The 26,819-nt window shown below is 44.3% G+C and overlaps 1 protein-coding gene across 1 annotated transcript in view; it reads right to left on the reverse strand.

Moving 5' to 3' along the window:
* PKD1L1 (polycystin 1 like 1, transient receptor potential channel interacting) overlaps nucleotides 1-26,819 on the reverse strand; it is a 1,386,277-nt gene that overhangs the window by 838,788 nt on the left and 520,670 nt on the right. The window contains exon 19 of the mRNA XM_085607392.1: nucleotides 10,888-11,020. Coding sequence (XP_085463518.1) covers nucleotides 10,888-11,020 — 133 coding nt within the window. The remainder of the gene's footprint in view (nucleotides 1-10,887; nucleotides 11,021-26,819) is intronic.

Here is a 26,819-nt window from a genome sequence, read left to right on the forward strand (position 1 = left end):
CACAGCCACAACGAGTCTCAGGCAGCTGGTCTCAGTGGCAGCTGAGCGGAGCGCTGCACAGAGGACAGCAGTGATAAGTCATCTTAGTTAGAGTTACAACCGGACTTTTACTATCTTTTTGTTGTCACTTACGTTCCTGACAGGTAAACTGGCTGTAGTCTCATATCTTGTGCTGCGTGAGCAATGCCCTCAGCTCTGGGCACCCAATGCTGCCCCCGCCGCTGAAAACTTCAAGAACTCCAATGCCACTGAGCCTCAGTGGCCCTTGGTGAGATTAACAAACAGATGAAGGCTCTAAATTCTCAGCCTGATGCTTACGGTTGACGCTTACCGCCAGCCCGTAGTAAATGGTTACCATCGCATCCTATATCAGCTCTGCTCAGAGCAGTGAGCTAAACTCAGGCAGACGCTCTACATTAGTTATGCTTAAAAAAGTGTGTTAGTACAGATCTGAGTGTCAGTGATTGTAACCTAAGCAACGACAAGTTTCCAGCAGCCGTCCGCTCACGGGGCACCATCTGCATGATGAAAGGCACAGGCAGCGCTGCGACGAACGGCAGGCTGCTTGTGCCAAATGAAACTTATTAGCATAACTACCGCTCAAGATCACGTCGTGGGAACCCGACCACTAGTGCTAGTGACTTCAGTCCTCCTGCCTCACCGTAATTAATGACGCAATGTTGCAGTCACGTGACACCAGGTCACTGGGACAGCAGCAGCCTTGGCACCGAAGCAGTCCCATCGCCCGGCCGCCACCACGTCCCCAAAATAATATCGGCCTTGCAGATTCCCGGGCGTCCCGCAAGCCGTGTGCAGCGCTAAAGATACATTTAAACAAGCGCTGCGAGCGGTAAATTTCAGCAAGGGGCGACGCAGGTACACCGGTCTCTGCCATCAGCTCTTCAGCGTTATGGCGAGGGCATGGGAGACTACCTGCACAGCCCTCCGTTCCTCTCCATGTGGCTCCGCTGCACTGCAATGCAAGTACAAGCTGGAGCCCGTGATTGATTGAACTGGAGGGGGGAGGGTGAACAGGGGGGAAAGAGGAGCAGGGTAAATAAAACAAGAATGAAAGCAGAACCAGCGCGGCGCTCATGAGAAGGCGCCGCGCTGGTAAAACAAGAAACCATTAGGTTTGGTAGATTTGGCGAGAGGATGTTTTATAATGGAGGAAGGCAGAAAGTGGGACGCTCTGGAGAGAAGAATACAGGGGATTACAGAAAACACAGATAGTGATGTAGAGGGACACACTGAGTTGTGCATAAAAGCACTGTACGGAACAAATAATGGTACTCAGTACCATACTGTACCGGCAGCATCAGCCCATTTAAAGCACTGCCCCTCATCAGAATCCTATGTTCTGGTGAGCGTCAAGAAGTGACAACTACAGAATGCAATGAGGTGTCTGAGTGGTGTTTACTTCCTCACCCTGCCGCTGCTGCCTAGGTCACTGCCCGAGTCAGACCAGCCCACGGCCCGTGGACCAGCATTGTACCTCAGAGGGTGACTCTGAGCGCCACCAATCAAGCCTCAGCTGTTGAACCGCCTCAGCAGCCACGCGCTCAACTCCACGCACTGCAGACAAGTCTAGAGCACTCACCTCTTGCTGTCCGTTCGATTCATCCTCGACACTGGCCGACGATGCTACAATGCACTGTAAGTCACAGAAGTGCTGCCCAATGCCTCTCCCCCACACCGCCCGTGGCTGTTGGCGGGGGTGGCTCAGAGGGCCGCGGTTTGTTGCTCAAAGTTCAGCGTGCAAAGCGAAATTAAACCAGGAAGAGAGCACGTCATCGCGTGCGCGATAGAGAGCACGTCATCGTGTGCGCGATGTTGCGATAAAGCTGCACGCCAGAACAAAGTGCGTCAGTAAAGGGGCCAGTAGCCTTGGAAGGATACCAATGACGACATGATCGTAATCAGGCAGGACTAACATGCCATAAACCAATTGGAAGGCTGTATTTACTGACCTAAGCCAATAAAAATGATGGGCGGAGAGTGGGCGGAGCTTAAACAAAGCTTCCCCACTAAAGTGTATACTGCATGTCTCGGAGAGACAGCGCATGCGCTGCCTAGGCGAGACCTAAAAATAATTGCTCGTGGTACCACTTGTACCTTCATTTATCCAGACACTCCTGCCCTATTTATTCCATGTCTAACTTAACTTATGTGACAAGTCTTGCACGACAAAGTCTGTGACGCTCTTACTTGGAACGATTGCAGAAGACAATAGGAAAAAGACAAGGAAAGGACTGTATCAGTAATGTACGAATTACTCATAAAGGGGGTGGGGGGGTGGGGGTGGTTGAGGCACTTTGCTGTAGCTTAAAGTGTGGAGCGGTGGCTCACATAGAATATCTTCACACACCTGTTTGTCGCTGGTGGTGACAGCGCTTTATTTCATTGATCGGTCTTTTTTTTTTTTTTTTTTTTTTTTTTGAAAACCTTTATTGACAGTTCAAGAAGAACAAGTATGGGCCTACAACCCCCCAGGGCCGGCCGCTAAGCAATCAGAGCAAGAACAACAAGTATAAACACAGGCAGCACTTCGGGGAGCAAAATCGTACTGCTTATACTGTGGACAGCGTAAGTAGGGCACCAGGAGAAAGAGGTTTTCATTTTATGATGAAACAAGGCAGAAGGATCAGGTGACAAGCAATTTTAAAACAACGATCACGGATATGCAGAGTAATGAACGTTGGCGATTTACAGCAATCTATTCGGTCAATGGCGCAAATACAAGAACATCAGGATGGAGAAAAACATAGTCTACAGCTGCGCCCGCAGTCCCCCGCCAGAACTCCCCAAGAACACCCCGGAAGTTGTGAACACATGGAACGGCAACAAGGCATAGCAAAAGGAGGTGTATCACGCTGATCCCAGAAAAAGAAAGACAAAAAGAATCAGAGAAGAAAAAGGAGGCCATGGAAAAAGATGAAGGAATACAGAGTCCCCTCCCCCAACCCCCCACCCTGCACCTCTGCAGATGAGTACGGCCCCCCCCCCAGCAGTGTGCCTGTCGCCCTGGAACTAGACCCGAAATGTAGGAGAATAGGGAAAAAGAAGTAGGAAAGGACCCCCACCAGACGGGGGGGTTGAGAAAGCATTTATAAACTGGAGGAGGGCCTTCATAACAGACCCCCGGCTTCTCCCTCCCGCACGGTAAGGTTCCCCTAAAGTGAACAAGGAACAGCACAAAAACAATCTTCTCAAACCACAATGGGGAGCATTATGCACCTATTGTGCCAGTAGCCATGTCAGGAGAGCACACCACCCCAAGCCCGCCCGTCCACTAGGCGACCACCCCCGAGGGGGCAGCCTCATCCCTGACCACTCTGTGGAATGCTGCCCATGCCAACCCCTCGACCCAGCACCATACCCAATGTTCCTAGGCAGAGGAATGTCCAACAATGACAGAGAAGCGACGCACACAGGTGGGGTGGAAGTCTCTGAGCATCAACACAGTCCGCCGCGTGAGGAAACAGGCTTCCCAGTGCTGCCCTAGGGTCTGCACTGCACGCAAGGCTCAGGAAGGCAGAAGCAGCCAAAACAGACATTAGTTGCTGGAGTTGTCTCTGGGTCGCAGGAGGGCATGCACGGGATGAGGCCACCACATCCCACTCAGGTCCAACGCCTCCGGGACAGATCAGGCCCTCAGAAGGTCGAACACACTGTAGCATCCTGGCCGGGGCGTCCAGTCGTGTACTAACCTCAGGGGGGGCCGCCACAGCGTCTTCCTGCGCGCAGTGTGGGTAGACTCTGTGTTCGTGCGGACAGGCGGGCCGCCACTGCCCCAACTCCGACGCCACACCATCGAGCTTACTCCCCAAGATCACGAAACCATGAACCAAGGAGGAGTGAAGAGCACCAAGAGCCTCGAGGAGGTCGCCGTACCCCAGCTCAGCTCTCTGTGATCTCGCCGCCACACTCCCAAGAATCGTACGCTCACAGGCCCGCTGCGGCCCAGCGGACAGGATGGTAGGCTTCATCGACCCAAGATGGCCGCCAAGTATGCCCGACCCTCACCGGGGCCGGGACCCCGGGACAAGCGTCGCGATGTCCACGTCGCGGGTGATCGGGTTCCGGGGGCAGGCAAAAAACTATCCGTGGTCACGGGCAACAGTCGTCCCCACCACGGACCAGCTCCCGTAGAAATCCGGGGGCGGCCCGCAATGATCGGGGCAGGATACGGACGGCGGCCGGGCAGCTCACCAGCAAGGCAGGGGCAGTCACCGGAGGATCTAAGATTTGCACCCCCGGTCATGCACTCGGTCAGCTACACTGGGCAGTAGAAGTGACCACGCCGAAAGGTAGGCCGAGTTTAACACCGCTTCGGGGGGCCGACTCCACCCAGTCACCACCGGCCGCTGTTGTCGCACTGCCACCCGGCCACGGCGCCCACTCGATGTCCCGGCTCTAGGGCCGCACAGGCCGCAAAGTTCAGATGCAGTTTTCTCCGGCGATAGCACGGCTAGAAACCTCGGAGTCACACAGTCGGGAGCCCCTCTCCTTCAGAAACACGACCACGTAGCACAAGTGGAGGATCTCAGGCAGGATATCCGTGCGGGGTGCGGAGGTTCACGGAGCCGGGAGTCTACGCTGCCGTCCCGGTCGCCATCTTGGCTCCTCCTCCTGATCGGTCTTTTTAAAGGAGAAAAGAAATGAAAAAGAAAGGGGTCATCAATGACCTGTCCAGAGCCATACTGTTTCTTAAACAACAGGAGGGTCAGTGTCTTTATAGCTTTAAAAGATTTTTTATCTTCCATGGTAATAGAAACCGGTTTCTATCAGGGGCTGGAGCCGGTCTTTAGCGGGGCGGGCAACAGCCTTTGTATGTTGTCGTTATTGCCCACTTTTTCTGAAAAGAAACAAACATCCTCATTTACTTAATGTGAAATGCGCTCCACTTAGATACGGGCTACGGACCAGATTTCTTTTCAAAGAGAGAGGAAAAGGGGAGTCTTCGAAGTCCACATACTTGATATATAGATGGCAAAATCATAAAGTCAAAACCTTTTTCAGGTCGGTAGACGCCCGTGTCTCCTACCAGCGTAGTCCTGACGCTTCCTGGTTTGCTAGACGTGGCGTGCTTTTGACGGCAACAGCGTGCGCGTACTGTGATGTAACGTGTTCACGCTTAATTGTTTTCTTTGAAGTCATGTTGAAAAAGGGGGGGGGCGAATATAATTTAAAAAGAGGAACAGAAATGAACTTCTTAGTTGCATAAATGTCAACAGAAGTAGTATCTATAAATCTAGGGTTGAGAACATTTCAAAGTTTATGGTGCAGCATAGGATCTGTAGGCAAACTGGTTTGTCAATAATTATACATTTCAGATAACTCATTTAAACCATCCACGGCAGTGTTAAATTTCACAATCAGCATTGCTTCTCTCTGCATCAATATTCTGTCCATGTCTCCACCTTGTGGGTCCTTCTCAATTTTTAACAAGACAGGCCACTTAAACTCATTTTCAGTATACTTGTTTAGTAACCAGTGGTTAACAAGCAGTGCATTAGCTGTTTTTTTGCGAATCCTGGAATTATGTTGTATTATTTGCTGCCGCACCTCCCGATTCGTCTTGCCAATATAAAGCTTTGGGCATGGGCACAAAATGCCATAAACTACATTTTTTTTTTGCAGTTCGAGAATACATTATGTTTCCATTTGATAGCTTTAAAACAAAAGAGCGATCCTTCAATTGTTTGGGGGCAGCAGACAGGTGTCGCATTTGTGATGTCCAACAATAGGTGGCAAAAAAGAATAAACTATTGGACACCAGTGGACCTCTCACAAAGATCTTAGATCTGGCCTAGGAGGCCAAGGCCTCAGGTACCCTAGTTTTCCCAGAGCTGTTTTCTGGATGGGCGCAGCCGCCATTTTTTTTCTAGGGAATACATACTGCGCCCTGTCAATTGAGAGATGCTATTCCCTCCTTCCAAAAGTGGACCCCAAATTGGGAGATTTGGCATCCATAGAGGCTGGTACGGTGGTACAAAGCGGGCTCTTTGGGGAGCCATTCATTAAGGAGTTTGGCCAATTTATAGTCACTTTACCTCCTTAGATAAGGTGCAAGCATTGATCAAAAATATATTTTCACCCTCGAATTTTTGTCAGGGCCAGCACAGCAGAGGCACTTGACCGGTCGCTTCTATACCCAAGGTCCTCCCAGAGGCTTCAGGAAGTCCCTGGACCAGTCCAGACAGGGGGAATTCTTACCCTCACAAAGAGATCAACGTGGCTGTGGTTACAGAGGTTCCTCCAGAGGGCAGTTCCAGGCCCTAGCAGGTGAGAGTTTGCCCTTCTTCCCAACTAAAAGTGGGAGGCCGGCTGACTATTTGCTCACAATTGGAAACAACTTACTTCCGATGCATGGGCTCTAAAAACCATCAGGAGTTTTCACATAGAGTTCTATGGGGCCCCGATTCAGGAATCCCACCCATGTATGCTAGTTTTTTCAGAAGATCAGACCGACTTGATAGCTTAAGAGGTGGCAGATCTTCTACAAAAAGGAGATACTACCCGGACCTGGTTCCACCCACGGGGATTCCTCAGCAACATCTTTTTGGTGGCCAAGACAGGTGGTGAGCAACTGCTAGTGATCAACCTCAGAGAGTTCAATGGGTGGCTGGTCTATCAATATTTCAAGATGGAGGCTATCCATCTTGTGCATAATCTTCTTAGTCCCAACGACTGATTGGTGCATTTAGCCGTGAAGGATGCGTATTTAGCAGTCCCCATTTCCCCTCCCCCAACCACCACAGGTTTCTGCAGTTCAGGTGGTGGAACCAAGTGTAAAAGTTCACAACTGTTCCATTCAGACTCTCTTCAGCTCCCTGGTGTTTCACCAAGGTTCTCAAACTGGTGGTGGAATCTCAAGGTTTTTGTCTCATAATTTACTTGGAAGGATTCCTGCTTTTGGACCAGTGTCCAACACACCTGGGGAGCAGTTGCAAATGGCAGTGGATGTGCTGCAAAGCTTAGTTATTAATAATAGAAAATTGCTTCTAGTTCCTACCAAGCAGAAGACCTTCCTCGGTTTTGTCATAGATTCCATGGGAAAGACCTTAAGCCTTCATTCTCTGAGGTAGCCCAGATTCTCAGAGTTGAGGAGGACATTGTCCCGGTCACGACCACTCTCAGACAGGTAGCCCGGATTGCAGGTCTTTTTTCCTCCTCTATACAGGCAATCATTTTGGGCTCTCATCATTACAGGGCCCTCAAATGCCTCAAAGCCTTCCAACTCCGCAGGGGTCTCCAATATTCAGAACAGATCTCGCTCACGGAGAAAGTCAAGGTGGAAATAAGATGGTGGCTGGGCCACATTGAAATGTGGAAAGGTAGAGTTATATTTGGTTCCAACCTGGATATCGTTACTGAGTCATACGCCAGCAAGGCAAACTGGAGAGCCTGCTGCGGAACTCCTTTACGGGATGAAAATGGATCACAGACAAGTAGCAGCTCCATATCAATTGCTTGGAGCTGATGGCAGGGTCATTAGCAATCAAATGTTGGACAAAAGACAGGGTCGATGGCAGTGTCCTCCTCAACATGAACGATGTGTCAGCGGTGCGCTACATCAACCATCTAGAGGTACCAAGTCAGAGGTCTTAGTGGATCTGGCCAAGGAGTTTTGGGCCTTCTGCCCGTTTCACAATGTCTCAATGACAGCAAAGCATCTTCCCAGATTGTCCAATGTGGTAGCGGACTGGTGCACCAGAGCATGATCGCACACGAGTCTGTGTCAATTGAAGCCCGTAGTCTTCCGGAGGATGCCCTTTGGGGTCCGTTCACAGTGGATCTTTTTGCCTCTTGGTTAGATCATCAACTTCCCAGGCACTTCAGCTGGAACCCAGATCCTCTGGCAACAGCAAAGGATGCCTTTCTGCAGGATTGTTCTTTGGAGACAAGATACGCCTTTCCCCCATTCGCCATGATCATGAGTGTATCAGCTCAGGTTCAAAGAAAGAAGGTGAAGGTGGTTTTGATCACTCCATACTGGAGGTTTCAATTATGGTTTCCAGTTCTTGTGGAACTTTCCTGGGATTCTCCAATTCTTCTACCCTGCGTTCCAGATCTCCTTTGGGATCCTCTGGGCAATCATCACCCACTAGTCCTCCAAGGACACATGTCTCTTATGGCCTGGTAGATTACCGGCAATGCTGGAGACTCCCTGGTCTTTCACAGGAAGCTGAAAGAATGCTAGCCGTAGAATGGGCAGACGGAACAAACGAGCATTACAGGTCCGCATGGTCCAGATGGGATGCTGTCTTTGAAACAAACAAAAATATAAATGGAATGCAAAGTGGTCTCCCAAGGATTGTCATATCGTACGATCAATTAATATAGGTCAGCCATTTCTGCAGGCCACATCCCCATCCAAGAATCTCCGGTGGGCGAACACCCGTTAGTGTGTAAACTGATGAGGGATAAGTTTGCCACTCCCACGGGAACCCTGGTACTTAGCCTTATGGGGTATTAACAAGGTTTTATACCTTTTCTGCTTTTGGCACCAAACAAGTATTTGTCGTACAGGGAAATGTTGGTGAAACCAGCCATACTTCTATGCCTAGTGTCAAGTAGGAGAGGGTCAGTCATGCAGGCCTTACACTTTTTGGGAAAGGTTTTCACCCCACAGGGGGTCACCTTCCACATTTTTAGACTTATGAAGAAAAATTCAAAAATGGTATCTTATCTAGCTTTTGACAAAGCCCCCAAGTTGTGTGTGGTATTTTGCCTCAAGACTTACGAAAGCATGACGGAAGAGAAGAGCTCTGTCCACCTGGTGAGTGTCAGTTGTTAATATCTCTCAGGAAACCTTTCAAAGTGGCCACTCCTCCCACCATAGCTCGTTGCATTCTCTGGGTTTTGCAAGAAGCAGACATTGATGTCTTTCAATTTGGAGCCCATTCTCTATCAAAGGTGCAATGACCTCAAAAGTCTTTTCTCTAGGGGCTCATCTAGAAGACATGAACGCAGCAGATTGGTCTTTGGACTCCTTGTTCAAGCTGTCATAAATCTAGTGTCTTTGGTGGTAGACAAGCTTTAAACAAGCATAATTCTCGCCTCAGGTCCTGACAGAATGAAAAATTACCTAGTAAACATTAAGGAAAGTTTCGATTCTATTAAGGACACTGAGGCGAAGAATATTACCACCCAAGGTTCCGGAGACATTTTGTTTTTCCCAACCCAGAAGTATGTACAGGATTTGGTTCTTGCTTGAAAACACAGCTTCATGGCTTTTGTAAGGCATAAGTATCTATTGGTTTGTTTCTTCTTACCTATGGCTGTGATCTGTTACATTGTGATGGTCTCTCCAATATAGAAGTTCATAACTATCTTCTCAATTTGGTTCTGCTTAGTATGTAAGAGTTCTCTTGTATGAGGTTAAGGAGATCAGATTCATGGTTCTTGTCTCTGGATTTTTTGAGGTTTGTATAGTTCCAAAACAGACTAACCGAAGGATGTGGAAGCGATCCTGTCGCAGTCAAGAAAGAGGAAGCTATTTAGGTTTTCCTACCTTTATGGATATTCTGGACTGTTGATTGGTTGAACTGTGTTGACCTCTCCCTGTTCATCTTGGAAAAGCAATTTATTTTACATTTTTATTGTTGAAGACTGCTCAATTGGCAAAAATAGAAAATAGAGCATAATCCTCACCTCCGTGTACCTAATAGAGCAACTTTCCTTAGTGTTTTACTAGGAAATTTGTAATTCTATTTTTCAGGTGTGAATAGTTTCCTTGTGCATAGTAATTGAAGCATTTTCCTGAAAGCGGATTTGTAGAAAATTGGCTTATTAGTTATTAGTTGTGCAGGATGTGACAGCTGCACAAGTAATAGGTCCACAATTTACCCTTACCGGGAACGAGGCACCCAACTGTTGCACTTGATTCTCTCAGGGGTGTGTTTTGGGCTACTAATCGCTGACATGCAACAACAACACTCAATAAATGATTGTCCAGTCAGTGCTTTTTCTTTAGAAAATGTAATACACACACACTAAATACTATGTATTAATTTACAAAAATTACATATTACATTAACTATTAAAGGGGTGACAAAAGGGGGAGCGCAACTGCTTCACTTGTATTACAAATGAATCCCCTAAATAGAAGGATATTGCTTGTGTTTTGATCACCACCAAAGTAGTTTACTAATGAACTGACCAGCCCTGCAACACCAGAAGTATTTAACAATAGGCAATATTTTTGCCTTTGCAAATCATGCATTGTACAAAGTGATAGGCGTTGTGCAGGCTAAAAAAAAAAATCATACATTTTCACTGTAACTGAAATTGCACTGATCTGCAAGTCAGAGCACAAAGTGGAAAAGGGACATTGCCCATTTCCTCGTGACTCAGAAAGCGGTATATCCCTGCTCTGTGACGGATTGTGAAGTCGCAGAACATTGAATGTTTATTGGCTGAAAATAGCAGTAAGTAACCATTAACAAAGGGGAAGTTTCCTGTGATGGTGAAGTGTGTGCACATTTGGTGTCTAAGCAAAGTTGGCATTGAGTACAAAGTACAATGTTTTCAAATTACCAGCTTTCCAAAACTTCAAGACTTTGTTAATTGAGACACCTGGAGCAGGCCTTTCCAACTGCAAGTCTGGTGCACCACTGGGAAAATGTGGCCAAATTACCAGTGTAGGATGCAGCCTAATGTCACTTTCCCTGAGGAATCATGTCACTGGCCATGACATCCGAAAAACATTAGTCCAATGATTAGCCCAATCCTTAATAAGTCTAACATTGGCTCAAACATAAGAACAGAATCCTAACAAGTACCAATAACTTTCTTTAGAATTAGTGCTACTATCTTTCTCTTAATCACGTTATACATTTTCAGAAAATGCTACAATCTGTCTGAGCAGGGTTTACTTACTTGGAGTCTAGGAGGTCCCATAGATTTCACTGGTGGGGGCAGGCAATGTTCACGCACAACAAAAATCTGTTTTGTCAGAAGTGCAGAGCTGACCTTGTTAAAGATGTATACCTTCACTGTAAACTCGCCTTCCCTAAATGTACGTAAGAAAAAAATATTTATATGCGGCAAAACTGGTTAAATCATAGATCTCTATACATGTAGTTTACATTGGTATACTAATGTATGACCACTTTAGCACAACCTGACCTCAAAAATTAATTTATCAGACATAAAATAAATACTATATCTACTAGGCATCGATGAACAGACATCATTGGTCAACATTTCAGGAGCATTCATGGAAGACTGCATTTTTATGGAAAAAGCCAAAGAATCAAAAAAGTGAGTACAATTTTATTTTTTAAATATCCTTAATTAGTTTATGTCCTCAATTAAGTTGGTGGCAAAGAGCTAAGTGCTCTTGCTAGGTGAGACTGTGCATGTGTGGGGACGTGACTGTGGGTGAAAGTGATAATGATACAGTGCTTAGATAGAAATGATTGCATGGATGGGTGGTGAATAAAAAGGTGAATGAATGGTTAAGTGTAGTTCAAGAGAGTTCATAGATTAATGATTTATCAAGTAGATGGATATATGGATGAATTTGTGAGTGCACAACTGCATTAAATTGTGAGTGTACAGATGGAGGCAAGCAGGTTACAACAATCTTACTGGCTGAGGCCTCAGACAACAGTAAAAATAGTGTTGTGATGATGACAAAAAATACCAATATATCTGTGCCAGTATGTCAAAATAACTAGGAAGTTTGATGCCAATAATGCTCACATTATATATTCAGAATTACCTCTTCATTTACTTCACTCCAATGATTTTGTTAGAGGAGCCTCTTTTCTCCGACAGACAATAGTCTTATCTCTATACCTCTTCTTGAAAGTGGAGTACACCCTCAGTATAAAGAGCTTTTCCTCCCGCCCTGAAATTCAGTTTTTTAAGTCTGTGTGTCAGAGGGCCATGGGGTATGCAGTGGTTACTGGCCACAAGTGTGGTGGTTGATGTCTTTTAGCCCTAATGTCCCGGGGCACGACCAACTATGAATCCTGAGCAACTGGGCCAAGTACCCTTTCTTTACTTAGTGGTAGCTTTAGTCGAGCAATCAGGGCTCTCTTGGGGGAGATGTAGATAAAGGTCAGTGAACATCACTCATAACTCAAAGTGCAAACAGTATGAACAATAAAAAATCTTTTGTCAAATCCTTGCTTTTTTGAGAGAAAGCAGTATTTGGTACTATGGTGATGGAGCACCATTAGCAGTGAGTGCCCCAGGGCCCAAACGGGCCAGTTCATACCTCAACCACTCTCACACCAGCAGAGGTCAGCAATGCAGAAGGTGCCCTCAGCGCAAGCAACCACGTGTCCTGCTCAGCACGGAAAAGTCAAGCTGCCTGCAGCTCACGCAGCAGCACCCGGCAGCGCAGGCTCTCTCTCCTAAGTGGTGCTGCTGGAGTTCTGTTCAGTTGTTTTGGCTGTAATGGTCTCTAAAGTTCCTATGAGAAATTGCATGGGGAAAATAAGTTGTTTTCTCTGCCCCCGCTTAACTGACCACCCCAAACATTTCCATGAAGGAGCTCAAAGGAGTGAATTTTTTGGGGGGTTTGATGAAAATATGGAAATACGGTCCTACCTACACAATGGCGAATGGTACGGTGATATATATATAAAAATATATATATATATTTTTTCAAAATAAGAAACCTTAGTTCGACGATGCACTCTAAATTGGATAATAGTAAAGACAAACGGCTTCTCTTTCCTCCGGATAGTTGCTATCGCCTTACGCATTTCGGAGCGGCATGCTCCTTGTTCACAGGCTGGATGTGAAAGTGCAAAAGAAATGAAGGGGCCATTTTGAACAGCATGTGATTTATTGGAGCCCATCAATGGGCATCAGGTGAGGCCACAAGTGCGACATGCTGGGATTTGTAGTTGCTCCTGCAGTAGGCTTGTTGTTGCCTTAGTAGCCTTAGATGTGTCCATTCCATTGTTACCAATAGTTGGTTCTTGCGCTTCCACATAACATTAATCCCTTTATAAAGCCCTCCAGTGGGCCCCGGATTCAAGATCTTCCGTGATTCTTCCATCCAATTCACCACATGGAGACTTCGCATAGTTCTGTGTCTCCGTGGCCCCTGTTTCTCATGGGACAGTGCAATCATCGCGGCTTGGTCTGTCGCAATTAATTTTCAAAACAAGAAACCTCAGTTCGACGATGCACTCTAAATTGGATAATAGTAAAGGCAAACAGCTCAACGAAGAGGCTGTGGAAATAGCACAGCCGAGAGTAATTGGAACTTCTACGGAAGGTATCATGATGAAGTGGTGAGGATATTGAACCGACAGTCCAACAGGTTCTGCATTCAGAGCCTCAATTATTTACATAAGCATACACTCTTGCACCCTTTACAGTATGCACAAGCGCATGAAAGAATTAATGAATGCATACATGCAAAAAAAGCAAGGCTGGCAGGACACCAGTCTAGTCCCAGCAGGCAGAACGTAGATACAAAGGATCATATTTCCATTTGAAATAAAAAAGGGCGAACTCTGACAAATAAAGAGAGAGAACTAGGTCCGAGCAGGGCAAGCATAGACCGGGCTTGACATCCCAAAACTTAAAATTATTCATATACAATCTGCATATTCAAAATCCTTTTGCAATAAGCATAAATCCCTCAGGTTCATTTTCATTACATTAGAAAAAAACCTTTAGGTTTGTTGCCCCCAGATAGTGTCTTTCATGTTTTAGCATGTACAGTTTAGTGTACGAACAGCAGAGGAAACAGTATGGACTAATTTCCTTAGATACCCATGCACCTTGTGGGGAAATGTTGAAATGATTAATAATTATTGGAGAATTTATGCATTTACAGAGATGTAAAATCCTTGCACAAAAACAGCTTAGTGGTCAAGTATTGGGCTGTAGAGCGATTTCATGTTTTTCACCTATTTTTGCTCCACGGTATGTGGTGTTAATGAATTAATGAATACTGAACATGAACAACAAATCTGAAACAACATATATATCAAAATAAAAAGCTAAATAACAGCAGTCATCATTTGCCTTATAACTCCATGTGTACCTGTATTCAAGATGCAACCAACCACTCTTATGCACCCAGATGCAAGTTTCATTTGTATACATAGCCCTTAAAGCGCCCTGTTGAGAATGTTGCCATGACACGGTTCGTTTGCATATCCATGATGCTCTTGGGGTGCATCACAAATTGGCACTAATTCTTCCCTTTCAGGAGCCTTTATCCTCACGTATGGCACATTTAAAATAAGCGAATGGGCATGGTAAAAACATTGGTAATGCTGCTTCCATTCTTAACACACTGTTTGCAGAAGAGAGCTTAAAGTAAAACATTGTTTAACTGATGGCTTCTTTCACTTTGCATCATCTATGCTCGAGTCCGATTCATTTTTCAATGAACACTTTAAAAAGTACCATTACACAATACTCCTTTAGGTTAATGGAACCCGAGAAGGGGGCTGACCCAAAGCCCACTCTGAGTTTGTTTGTTCAGATGACATTTGCTTAAAGGTGCCATTTTGTATGCAGACGAGCAAATGTTTTAGCTCATAGAATTTAACTTTATGAAAATCAATGTTGCAAATTTTAAAAACTTTGGCTCGCTCAGAAAAATCACAGAACTAAGTGCCATTTACTGTGAAAATTTGCATAATGCGCGTTTTCTAGATCAAATAATTAAAAATTTTGGTAAAATGATCAGCTTCGAAAACAATGCAATGTCAAGTTTTCCCAGAAAAATACAAACAAAACAAAAATATAACATTTAAATTAGCTGAATTTATCGGGTCTTAATCTTCTTAATCACTACAGTCTGAATTCTCGGTACTTTTACAACTACAAGACAGACATGTCTGGCCTGCCTCGTAACATAATATTTTATCTCCTTTTCAAGGGTCCTCTTATTAGCATAATCATACCTAAAAGATATAAACATTAATAATATTTGATGTTAAAAATCTTCAATAATTAACATGCGATGTGAGGAATTCCATCTGCCTATGCTGTCCTCCCATATATTTTTCTTTTATTGAAACTATGGATAAACAAAAATTGCTTTAGATCGGACCCTGCCATTCAGCCTCCACCCCAAGTTATTTGGAAAAAAGAAATGTCGTTCCCTTCGGAATCCCAGTGTAGCCCTTGGCATAAAGCTTGTCTGCCACTTTGACAGGTCAACAGGCGAACACAGGACAGTGTCAAATATTAATTCCTAGCACATTGTAAGCCAGCTGTTTTAGTACAGGTCTACCAGTGCAGCTCCATATATGCTTTTTATCCTGGACTAAAATGCTGCCTCCAAAAAAGTATTTCTTCTGACTTTGTGGACAACCTACAAAGGGCTGACAGGCTACATTCAGCCACATCTTCCCTCAATTACCAATGTTGCTGTGAAATACTATCTTGCGTCTGGTGGCAGATGCCAAGTTCACATTTATACTGTTTTGAAACGTGTACCTGAAATTGCCGATTCTTAAAAACTGAATTTAATGGTCTCTTATAGGTAACCTTATATGTATTTATTCAATAAACTATCTCAAACTAAGCAAAATACAAACATGAATACTGTTAACATCCATCTACAGAAAGTGAACTGCATACTATGACAACAATTTGGGCAAAATCATCTAGTGGGGGGGGGGGGGGGGGGTGCAATATAAAAAGCCTTTCTTTCGGGAACCCTACACACAATTCACTATGCAATTAATCATCAGTGGCAGGCAGAGACATTCTAGGGCAAGTGCAACGTAGGCCTTGGCCCCAGGAGGCAGCCTTTCAGGTGTCGCTGATGGAGCCAGCTGTGTTCTGCGAGTCTTGCCCTGATGACCCTGAATAATTCTTAAACATATTGTTTAAATACCGTTTTCATTTCATTTATGTTTAATGTGGATGATGTATTGGAGTCTATTACAGACATTTTACAGAGAAATATGTATGTTTTTCAACACCATGCAATATTCATTAAAACAGGTTCTATTCGATCTAAACAGGACCTCACATATGAGAAATGGGAGGGGCTCCCGAAGATTATTGCAATATTAGTGAGCTGCTGCTATATTAGAATATTAAAAAAACACGTTACTATTCTTGAATATTAGGTGTAAACACTTAGAATTTGGATCAGTGTGCCTGTGCACTTCGTGACCTTGCAAAAGAAGGGCATGAAATAGCTGAAATTGGATCATGAATCCAAAGTTGTCCCGAACAGGGGCCCTCAATTACGTTTGGACCAGGGCCCCCGAGATCCTTAAGATGTCCCTGGTGGCAGGCAATTCATTATAATCCGGTGTAAAACTAGAGCACTTGCTGAGGACATTTCTTGATATTCATCAACATAATCATGTCATCAAATCCGATGCAAAATACACAATTAACACCCAGTCACGTTAGATAAGCTGCGTGCAATTTGAAGAGCAAGGAGAAGATACCAATACTCAGACACCAAAATTCACTGAATCCATCCCAGACTAGAAGCGTTAACTAGCATGCTGTTAGAGAAAGCTGGGCCTATTTCAGCGTGGAGGATACCCATAACGTTGTTTCAAGAAGTTTGGCTTCACTTCAACCAAACCATAAACACGTAGCAAGAAAACCCACACAGGAGTTTATTTTTTTGCGTTTCACTTTAGTGCAAAACAACAATCATTGTGAGTTGTGGAAGATAGAGAGACCTAAAAGTGTCCTTCCAGCCAAAAAGGTGATCAACCTCAGACTCCAGAATCCTTATCCTTTCCCACTTTAATCTGCTTTAAACCGGCAAAACCTGAATGTGGACGTAAATCTCAGGTAAATAATCCAATGGGGGAAAGCACACAATGGGTATCTGCTGCCAATCCTGCTGATTTTAAAAAAAAAAACATTTATTCACCAAATTAAAGTTTTTGTTCACCTACGAAATCCTTGTTTTGGAAACAGGAGGGACTTTCATCCAGTTTGTAAAATTTTACACAACATTTTGTACACTGATCAAGAGATTCAGCACAGCATATCAGAGGTCCTTGAGCCCTGATTGCACACATTCTCCAGAGGCCCTTCGTGCACTTCAGGGAATGCCTAACTGGTCAGACATATCCACGAAGACAGTAACTTTAACTAGTTTCAAGACAAGCATTCACTGCAGCCAAACTTTGTTGCCAGGAGATGAGAACTCCTGATGGAGCTGGAGTTATCAAAGACTTACTGGATACAGGATAGTGTTTTGCCATGACACTAGCAGTTGAGGCGTTAGGACAGTGATTTAATTGCAAGTACTACAGTCATCCTTTCCAAGAATTGTGAACTCTATGGCTCTTTCTTTCATAAGAGAAACAAGACGAGTCCTCAACTTGTATAGTCTTGTTCATATGACTTTCAAGCCACTAATTGTACTTAGTTGTTGTCAGTGGCGGGGGAAATGAATGTACAACACTAATGTGAATTTATTAGGTTGCAGCTGATGAATGTGTTATATTGAGAATCGGTCAAATCTCAATCTTGATTTTATGGTCACTGAACGTACTTATCTACACAAACTTATATCACGGTTCAGGTTATTTTTTCGTACATATCTTTCATAAAAGCTTCATTTTCTTTCAGTTTTAAGGAGCTTCAGCCAATAAAACAAGCATTTGCAATGCAATCGGTTTCGCATTTACAAGCGTTTGAGCTATTGGCATTGTAAATGACAATGCCTTTTATTTATGAGTATTTAAAAAAAAGATAAATAAAAGGCATTGTCATTTACAATGGCAATAGATAAAACTTTCGTAAATGTAAGACCTATTGTATTGAAAATGCATTCAGCATTCAGTTAGAATATTCAATCAGGAAGGATTTATTTCTCTCCAATAATAAGAGAAAGGTAAAGTGGTCACAGATGGAGAGGTGTGATAAAAATATGGTCACACTATACGAGAGTATAATTCCTGATTTTGAGCAATTGTATGACCACCTGGATGCTAGTATTAGCCCTGACCTATTTTCCAAAGTTGGAGCGGTGAATGATAATATTTTTTGTAAATTAAGGCAGGTATTTAGTAAAGCAAATCCTACCTCCAATAGGGGTTACAAAAAAGTGGTGACTTGGTTTGATAAAAGCTATGCCGAAGCCAAAAAAGCCCTCATCGCAGCGATTAAAGATAGGTCCCAAACCAATATTAAATTGGCTAGGGCCCAATACAAAAAGAGCATTATTGCTGCCAAGACAACATGGGGTATAGCACAGTGGGACAAAATGAAAAGTGCCCTTGAATGTAAGGATGTTAAGGGCTTTTGGAACTTGGTTGCTACTGGATCTAGTGAAGGGCAGACACCCCTGGAACCCAATATTGCGGCTGAAAGCTGGGTCCTTCACTACCGGGCCCTTTATTCTCTGGAGCCTGATAGTGCAGTTTATATAAGTCCAATACCTAATAGTCTCCACAGTTTAGAACTAGATCCTCCCCTGATTTCTATCAAAGAGGTAGAAACCTCTATTGATAGAATTATTCCAGGAAAAGCGCCAGGTCTAGATTATGTCCCGGGCGAACTCTTTAAGAGAGAGCCTAAAATTTGGGGTCCATTTTTATGTGTGATTTTTAACAATATTTTACTTGGGATGGATATACCTGAATCTTGGCTAGGGGCAGAGGTTATCCCTATATTCAAAAAAAGCTCCCCACTTCTCCCATGTAATTATAGGCCAATTAGTTTGCTTGACGTCTCGCAAAAGGTCTTCTCCAGAATTATCTTAGATCGAGTCCAAACCTGGCTAGAGGAAAATGAAATTCTGTCCCATCTCCAGGCTGGGTTTAGATCGAAAATTTCAACATTAGATCAGGTATTTAGGCTCCAGCACCTCTACTGGAAAACGGTGGAGGTAGAAAGGGGGAGTCTCTATCTGGTCTTTGTTGATTTGAGAAGTGCCTTCGACATGGTACCTAGAAAAGCACTCTGGAGGGTGCTGCGGGAGCTGGGGCTTCCCCCCTACCTCCTTGAGACAAAAAAACGCCTCCATGAAGGGAACTATTCAAGAGTGAGATATGGGAAAAATGGGGATCTTACCAATACTATCCCAGTAAAGAGGGGAGTGAGACAGGGGTGTGTCTTAGCTCCTACACTTTTCTGCATATACATCAACGGTCTGGTGCACGCCCTGCGCCAATGCGAGAACATTGATGCACCTAGGTTGGCGCAGGGTCTTGTACCGGTGTTGATGTTTGCAGACGACACACTCCTTCTCTCTAAATCCCCTATGGGGCTCCAGAGGATTTTGGACGGGTTTTTAAGCTTTTGCAAGGATCGCGGTTTAGAGATCAATGTACAAAAGACTAAATATATGGTCTTTAATCCGCGAAAATACACCCATCCTGGTCCTCACCTGAAAGGAGTTCCTTTAGAAAGAGTTCAGGAATTAGAGAATCTGGGGGTGACCTTAAATGAAAAAATGCTCTGGGCCACCCAATTAACCAAGGCCAATCTCAAATTAATCCAAACTTCAGGGGGACTAGCAAAAACTTTTAAGAACACACATTACAAACCACTAAGTCCCGTGATAGAAATTTATAAAACCCAGATAAGAAGTGCTACTCTATATGGTGCCGAGATTTGGGGACATTCTACAACTAACTCTATTACAATCACCGAGAACAAGTTTCTCAGGCAGTTAGTTGGGCTACCACAGAGCACTCCCTTGACTCCCTTGCGCCTAGATCTTGGCGTAAGACCTATCACTAAAGAGGCTGGTTGTAGGCCTCTCCTTTACTGGAGAAGGATTTGGACAACCCCGGAACTAGTGTCATTTAAAAATGAGCTGATTGAGATCCTTAGTACCCTTGGGAGTGGGAGATATCCGTGGCTTGCATACATTAAAAAATATCGAATTCTCATGGGGCTTGGCGATTTATGGGATAATCCAAGTGTCACTTGTTTTAATGTCACACGTAAAAAACTGATTGAAAGGTACTGGGAGGTACATATGAATGATATGAATACAGGTACCAGATCTGGGCCCATGTCTTTTACATTTTTAGAGTTTAAATGTATAAATGCCCTGGAATCAGTCCTTGATGTGATCCAACCCACTCTCGCCAGGAAACTTTTTCTGCAGTTCCTCATGGATGTCTCCCGCTCCATGCTGTGACGAATAAATGGTCCAACGGTACAGATAAGGGTTGCCCTGCATGTTTAGCTAATGAAGAAACTGATTTACATGTTCTGTTTTTTTGTGAAGGCTATTGTAAAATTCGACGGAGTGAGCTCATACATTTATGTAGGAATTTGGGCTCTTCACGTTGTATGGAAGTTTATAGACTGCTAAAAACAAATACTGATCTTTCTATTGTCTATGCAGTATCCAGATTTTTATATCGCATGTGGTGCATCAGGGCAAATCTTCTGAAAGAGAAATAATTTTTTACTTATTCTTAAAACTTGTAAATATTTTAAAATTGTTTTTTATTTAATGACTTGTAAAATGGATTTTGTACATTGATGTCTCTTTTATGGCTTATGCCGAAATAAAGATATATTGACTGACTGGCATTCAGCACCCGTGCTATGAAGATGTTTAAAAAAAGCATTAGGAGAGAGCATGCCCTGCGTGGAACAGCAGGCAGGAGAAAGGTATTTGAGAAAATAGTGCCCCGAGTATAAATTGCCATTGGTGTGCAGTGGAGAGAGGCCCTGGCTGAGGACTGCTGTGACGCACATGTCAAGGACAGCCAGCATAGGGCTGTGTATAAATCAGATAGTAAGCACTAGACAGTAGGGATAGAACTGCCCGTGTCGCGCATTTATGCCCGCAGTCTAAGAGCGTGTCTTTATGGGAGTAAGATTATGTTGATGTGAGCACCTGGTTGTTTAAACTGGGAACGAGCACTGCCAGTATTTATTGTAAATTGCATTAGTATAGCGCTTACTAACAACATCTGGCCTTCTTTGCGGATTATGTTATCACTGGGTCTTGGCAGTACACTTCAGCACAGTTCGTATGATAATGCGCATATGGCATAACATATTAGATAACTCTGCCGTTGGCCCTTGCTTTTGCATGCGGATTGTACATTGACATATGTAGTGGGGAGTAGTTTGTTATGCAGAGACTGTTGACTTTAAGGCGACTGGCACGTAAAATGTGTTAAAGAGTATATACATACACCTGCAGTACTTCCCCTTACACTGCACACTGTGATATTCCGTTCTCTCAATTGCATGGCCCAGCAGCTCAGATTTATTACCTCAACTGGGTGTCACGTTTGCTTCTGTTATATGCAGCATTTTAGCACAAGTTTGTGTAGGTAATAAATCATACACTAATAAGGCAAAATACAGCACAACATATGCATGGCATTAGGACAGATGTAACCACATCTGCTAGAAATTGCTCAGATATCGTATGAGGAGAGATGCCACCCACATCTCTGCTAAGCACACTAGCCGCTCACACACTCGTCTCTGCAGGTCATAACTATGCATGTTTTACCAGCTGTGAATTCTGTCAACCTCTGCGTATGAAGTGAATGGCAACTAGTACATGATCAATGATCTTCTGCCCTTCCCCATGATGTTTGTTGGATGGCAACAGCAGAAAAAAAGGAAAATAGCATGGACTCCGGATATGCAGAAACAAAAAGTGAGTCTAGGTGTGTGCATGGGCAACATGGCTGTGTGTCTAGTATGGGGAGGGCATGGTCTGCGGATACAGCCCGAGAAGCATAATAGCTGTGGATGTACGGGTAGAGCAAGTCATTTGTGCTTGGGGGAGCACAACTGGGGATGTGTACACTAGACCTGGAAGGTGATAGGCTGTGCAAGTGTAACCTATTCTGCCTGAGCCTGGAGAATTACGTGCTGGGCCAGCATTAATAGGTTAGTGCATAGAGAACAGGGATGGTGCATATGTAAACAACAATAGGAGATTGAGCGCTATGGTTGTGCACACAGTTTACAGGTGCAGAGACTGGGGTTGTGAACACAACCTATCAGAAGACATGAACTGCAGATGTTGTCACATAGCCCGGAGATGGCAAGTACATGTGGATGTATGTGCACACGGAGCCTGTGGTGGCACAGACTGGTTATGCACTCATCTTTCGCAGAACATACACTTTGGGTGTGCATAAAATCTTCAGAAATTACAATAAATGGGGAGGGATGTACACAAAGTAGAAAACATAGGGTGTTGCTAGGCAGTGTGCGCACCAGAGCTTACCGGAGTTGGGACAGAGACTGCACCCGCCTTGAGGATGGGGTCGGACTATATAGCCACACAGAGTATTGGGGAGGGTGCATTGGAAGTCAAAGACTGTGGATAAGTAAATAATTCTGGGAGAGTACGTGGGCTCTGTATGTAGTTACAGGGATTTGGGTCATGGGGTGGGCTGCGCCGCTAGATTACGCAGCTATAGGGTCATGTGAATAGAGGCTTGTCGGGCGGCATAAGGACGCTTGCCTAAGAAACGCAGTGATTATAGATGTGACCATATAGCCGGTTGCACAGAACGTGGATAGCCAGCTATGACATACTCAGGGAAGGACATGGATCCTAACGTGGGGCCTGGAACCTACGACCTGCAGATTAAAGTTACGCCCATGGCAGCATGTAAAGCGTCCTCATGTTAATTTTACAAATTATCTAACACCACATCGCAATTGGCAGACTGATTATTAAAAAATTAAAACTAAAGACCGTTACCAACAGGTAGAGCTGCAGCTTCTGTGAGAGCCAGGGAATCCACAAACGCGTTGAGTTTTGGCGCATGCGTAGAATATAAGGCAGCGTTTGTATTGCGCATGTCATTAGGACAGGCCAGGCAAAATATAGTGCAATGGCACCAACCAATCAAGGGACAAACAAGTATTGAAAATGCAATAGGACTCGGATTTACCCGAGTCCTATTGCATTTTAAATGGAAGTGCCGGCATGAAAGAAGGCACGAACAGGAGGGGGTAGGGGGTGGTTGCGTTAAAAAAAAAGTTACAGACTGCGGGAAGGAACGGGGAAAGACAAGGAACCAAACCGGTTTTAATAGTAAATGGGCTGATAGCCTCGGAAGAGGAAAAATGACGGCATAGCAGTCAGGAGGCGGGACAAAAACACCAAAAACCAATAAAAATGCAGGGTTTTTCCAGTACAGCCAATAAAATGTATGGCCGGAAAGTGGGCGAAGCTTCAGCCCACTAGACTGTATACAGCATCTTTTGCCGAGACAGCGCATGCGCTGCCTAGGCGAAACCTAAAAGGGATTATACGGAGATTGTCACCAGGTAGATCATATGTTGTATTAAGATTAGTGAAATGGAAGGCAAATCATGAAATACTGAAAGAGTACTTTTCTTGTTGTAGATATCAAGCCCCTGCCGTAGAGGTTAAGCCCCAATGTAATAACACGCAGAGTAAAGATAGCCAGTGTCTCTGTTTTGGTCCCTTGTCTCATTCCCCTTGACCCAGGTTTGGTGTCTACTGACATTATAATTCTTTGCATGGTTGTTAGTGGATTTGAGGAAGTGAGAACCCTACTAATAGTCTCACTGGATTAGGATTACCAGGTTAGACCCATTGCACCAATGTTACCCAGAAAAGGCATGAACAGAAAGGGCAAAATATCTAGTTCAGTCATCTCGGAGATGTTTGCCATGAAGGAAAGTCTTCAGCGGAATCTTGCACTTAAGGTAGCCCGTCTTATGGAGCCCTGCCCAGAGGCACAGTTAAGCCTTGCTCTTGTGGAGGATTTTAAGCTTCCTGAGTTTAGTGGCCATCTAGGAAACTCTACCAAATCCAGGCATTTCTGAAAACTAGAGACCCAGGTGAGAATACGGAGGCTCAGCTAAAACAAAATCCCATCCTCCTAACATTTCTGTGGGGATCCGTGTGTCAGCACAAATTTCCTACCACCCAGTGTTCCCCTGGGTCTCCCGATAAAAATGATACCTCACTTGTGTGGGTGCACAAAGCAGAGGCAGCCTAAAACGTATAAAATGAAAAACTGAGGAAGAAGCGAAGCGTGTCCATAAGGGCAGTTTTTTTTGTATATACGTCTTGAGGCGGACTCTGCTTTGGGTACCCACACAAGTGAGTTATACTTTTTATCAGGAGATCAAGGGAAATGCTGGGTGGTAGGGAAAACGTGCCAGCACAGTGATCCTTCATCTTTTCCACTCAGAGATGTGAGAAAAATTTGAATTTTTAGCTAAATTTGAGGTTTACAGAGGATTCTGGGTAATAAATGCTGGAGGATCCACACAAGCCAAGCCAAAAACTATCACTGATCTGTCCCCAAGGGGTGATGGAAATGGCTAAAATGTGTCTAAATGTGTCTAAAAGAAGGGGGAGCTACCCTTGACTAAGGGGATGCTCCCCAACATGCCCATAACCATATCCCTGGTGCCTAGTAGGCATCATGCCCTCATCTGGTTAGTGCATACTGGGCATAATAACCCCAGACTGTCCTTTTTGGGGGGAGTTGGGGCACTGCATGCCCATTCTGGGCAGCCCCACCCCTGAACAAAGAAACAAAATAGTCCAAATAGTCCCTGGTGCCTAGTGGGTTTTCTGCCCCCTGGGGGGGGGGGCACATAGGGGCTATTGCTGTGATATACCCCCAAGGGGGCAGAAACACTGTGCCCATTTTCATGGGGGTTGGGAAGGCATTGCCATGACCATTCCGGGCAGCCCCCAACCCTACATTAACAAAAGAAAAAGTCCCTGGGCCATATGCCCCCGGGCAAGGCAGAAAGACTGAGCCCATTTTTTGGAGGAGTGGGGGTAGCCATGCACACCGATCGTCATTACATTAAATACAAAAAAATGCTTTGGGCAGCTGGGGTAGCTCTTCCCCAGCTCCCGAGGCTGAAAAAGAAAAAAGGAATCCCTCTGCTGTGAACAGCAGAGGGATGTCCTGGTTGTGTGCAGAGGATGGAACGGTTCTGTCCTCAGCACACAATCACCGTGGCTGAGGACGGAAACATTCCGTCCTCAGTATGCAGGTGATTAAAGAATGAAAACTAATGTAGCTTTCCTTTCTTCTGCTGCTGTTTTTAGGTCCCGCCTGACCCAGCGCATGCGCTGGTCTGGCGAGACTTTTTGAGAGGGCTCCAAAAAGTGCTACCAGGCCAGCCTAGAGCTGCAGTGCATGTGTGCGGGCGTGCGCGCCGCTTTTACCGCTCTGATGTTTGATCGCGATCACTTTCGCGGCCACACGGCCGCTTGGCATAGCCAATAGGTCTCGCTTTTGGGACCTTATAAGTATTTAGTTATGCAAATGTTGCATGGCTAAACACTTATAAGGTCCCAAAGGCGAGACCTATTGGCTATGCCAATGCTTGTTCTAGTTTACAATGACGAGCACAAAGGAAATATGTATGAGAGCATGTCTATTTTTTGCACTCATCAAATAACTATAAAAAAGTTGGAATCTTTCTGCATTCTAACTGCTTTTTTTAATGTGTTCCATTTTGCAATAGATTCTATTTTTATCATTCATATTTGCAAACATGCTAAGTCTTTCAAATTAAAGAGCTCTGCACCAAGGATTTAAGTGGTTTGCGGGAAAAGGGATGGTGTGACGATTATATGGGATAAAGTATCCCTTACTGTACAGAAGGATATTGAAAACAAATTCCCCCGTTAACCTAACTATTTATTTTACAGTGATGCTTTCAGTCTCCCATTCACACAGCAATTTACAGCCTGAGGAATAATGTGTTGTATTAAAAATGTATTTGCTTTTCTGCGCAGTAACCATTTCATAGGTTCATCTATAGTTTCGCAAAATACATCTATTCAGATTTGTGAGGACACATCTCCAAAATAATTCGAAAAACAGGAGGTCATGGACATCACAAATCTACATCTTAAAAACATGTCATTGTAAACTCTCACATTCATATTTCCTACATTGACCCATTATGTATGCATGTATACACCCACATATCTATCCATGTATACTTGCATCCACACACTAAAATATCCTCTTGTATACAACCACATTAGTTTTGGATTATTTCAAACAGTACAGTAATACATCAATAATACGTTTATACTGCCATATTCTTAATTTTTCTAGGTCCCTCTGGACTCCAGGGTTAAAATGACAAACTCAGTTCCTTGGTCGTGATTCAATGTTGTTGTCCAGTTAAATAATCCTTGTTCTCAATCCATCAGATATTTTGTACATTCACAGATAAAAGAACATTTTTAGAATTCGCATATTGTCACAACTTTAGTTGAATCTGATCATTGTGGCTGGAATTAAATTTGTTCAAAACGCATTTCAGAGACAGTGCCTTACTCAGGAATGCCACAATGCACAACCTCACTTCACTTCTCAGAACCTGGAAAACAACAACATAATCCCTGCTGGGCCGCATATCAGAATACAAATAATTTTTGTAGACACCCAGGTGCAGTAGATAACCTCCACTGTGTGTGTGCCCTTCAAATGTAAACAGAGAAACACCAATCGTGCCGGGAACAATTCACCTGATATCTCCTGGTCGACACCAAACCTCACCACCATTGCATTCATCTTTGACTGTGACCCATGTGTTTCTACTGTAGCTCTACATGTATCCTCAGGATATATGCACGTACCATCGGGGTGAGCAGTGTGTCCTGATCCTTTTAATGTGTATACATGTGCATATATTAACAGTGCAAACAAAGCCACTCTCTATTTTCCTCGATATGGGGTGGACAGCCTATGGGGTTCACGAAAATCAAACACGCTTTCTTTCCAAATCTAATAAAGATAGTAGCATAATATATCAGAAACAGGTCAAAGCTTGATCCTTGTTATGTACTTCCATGAAACAACCTATTACACTAACTTTCACTTGTGCCCTTACTATCCAGCACACTGTACTTGGTCCTTGCCTGACTGCCC

This window comes from Triturus cristatus, chromosome 5_2 (assembly GCF_964204655.1).
Source record: "Triturus cristatus chromosome 5_2, aTriCri1.1, whole genome shotgun sequence".
NCBI classification, from domain to species: domain Eukaryota; kingdom Metazoa; phylum Chordata; class Amphibia; order Caudata; family Salamandridae; genus Triturus; species Triturus cristatus.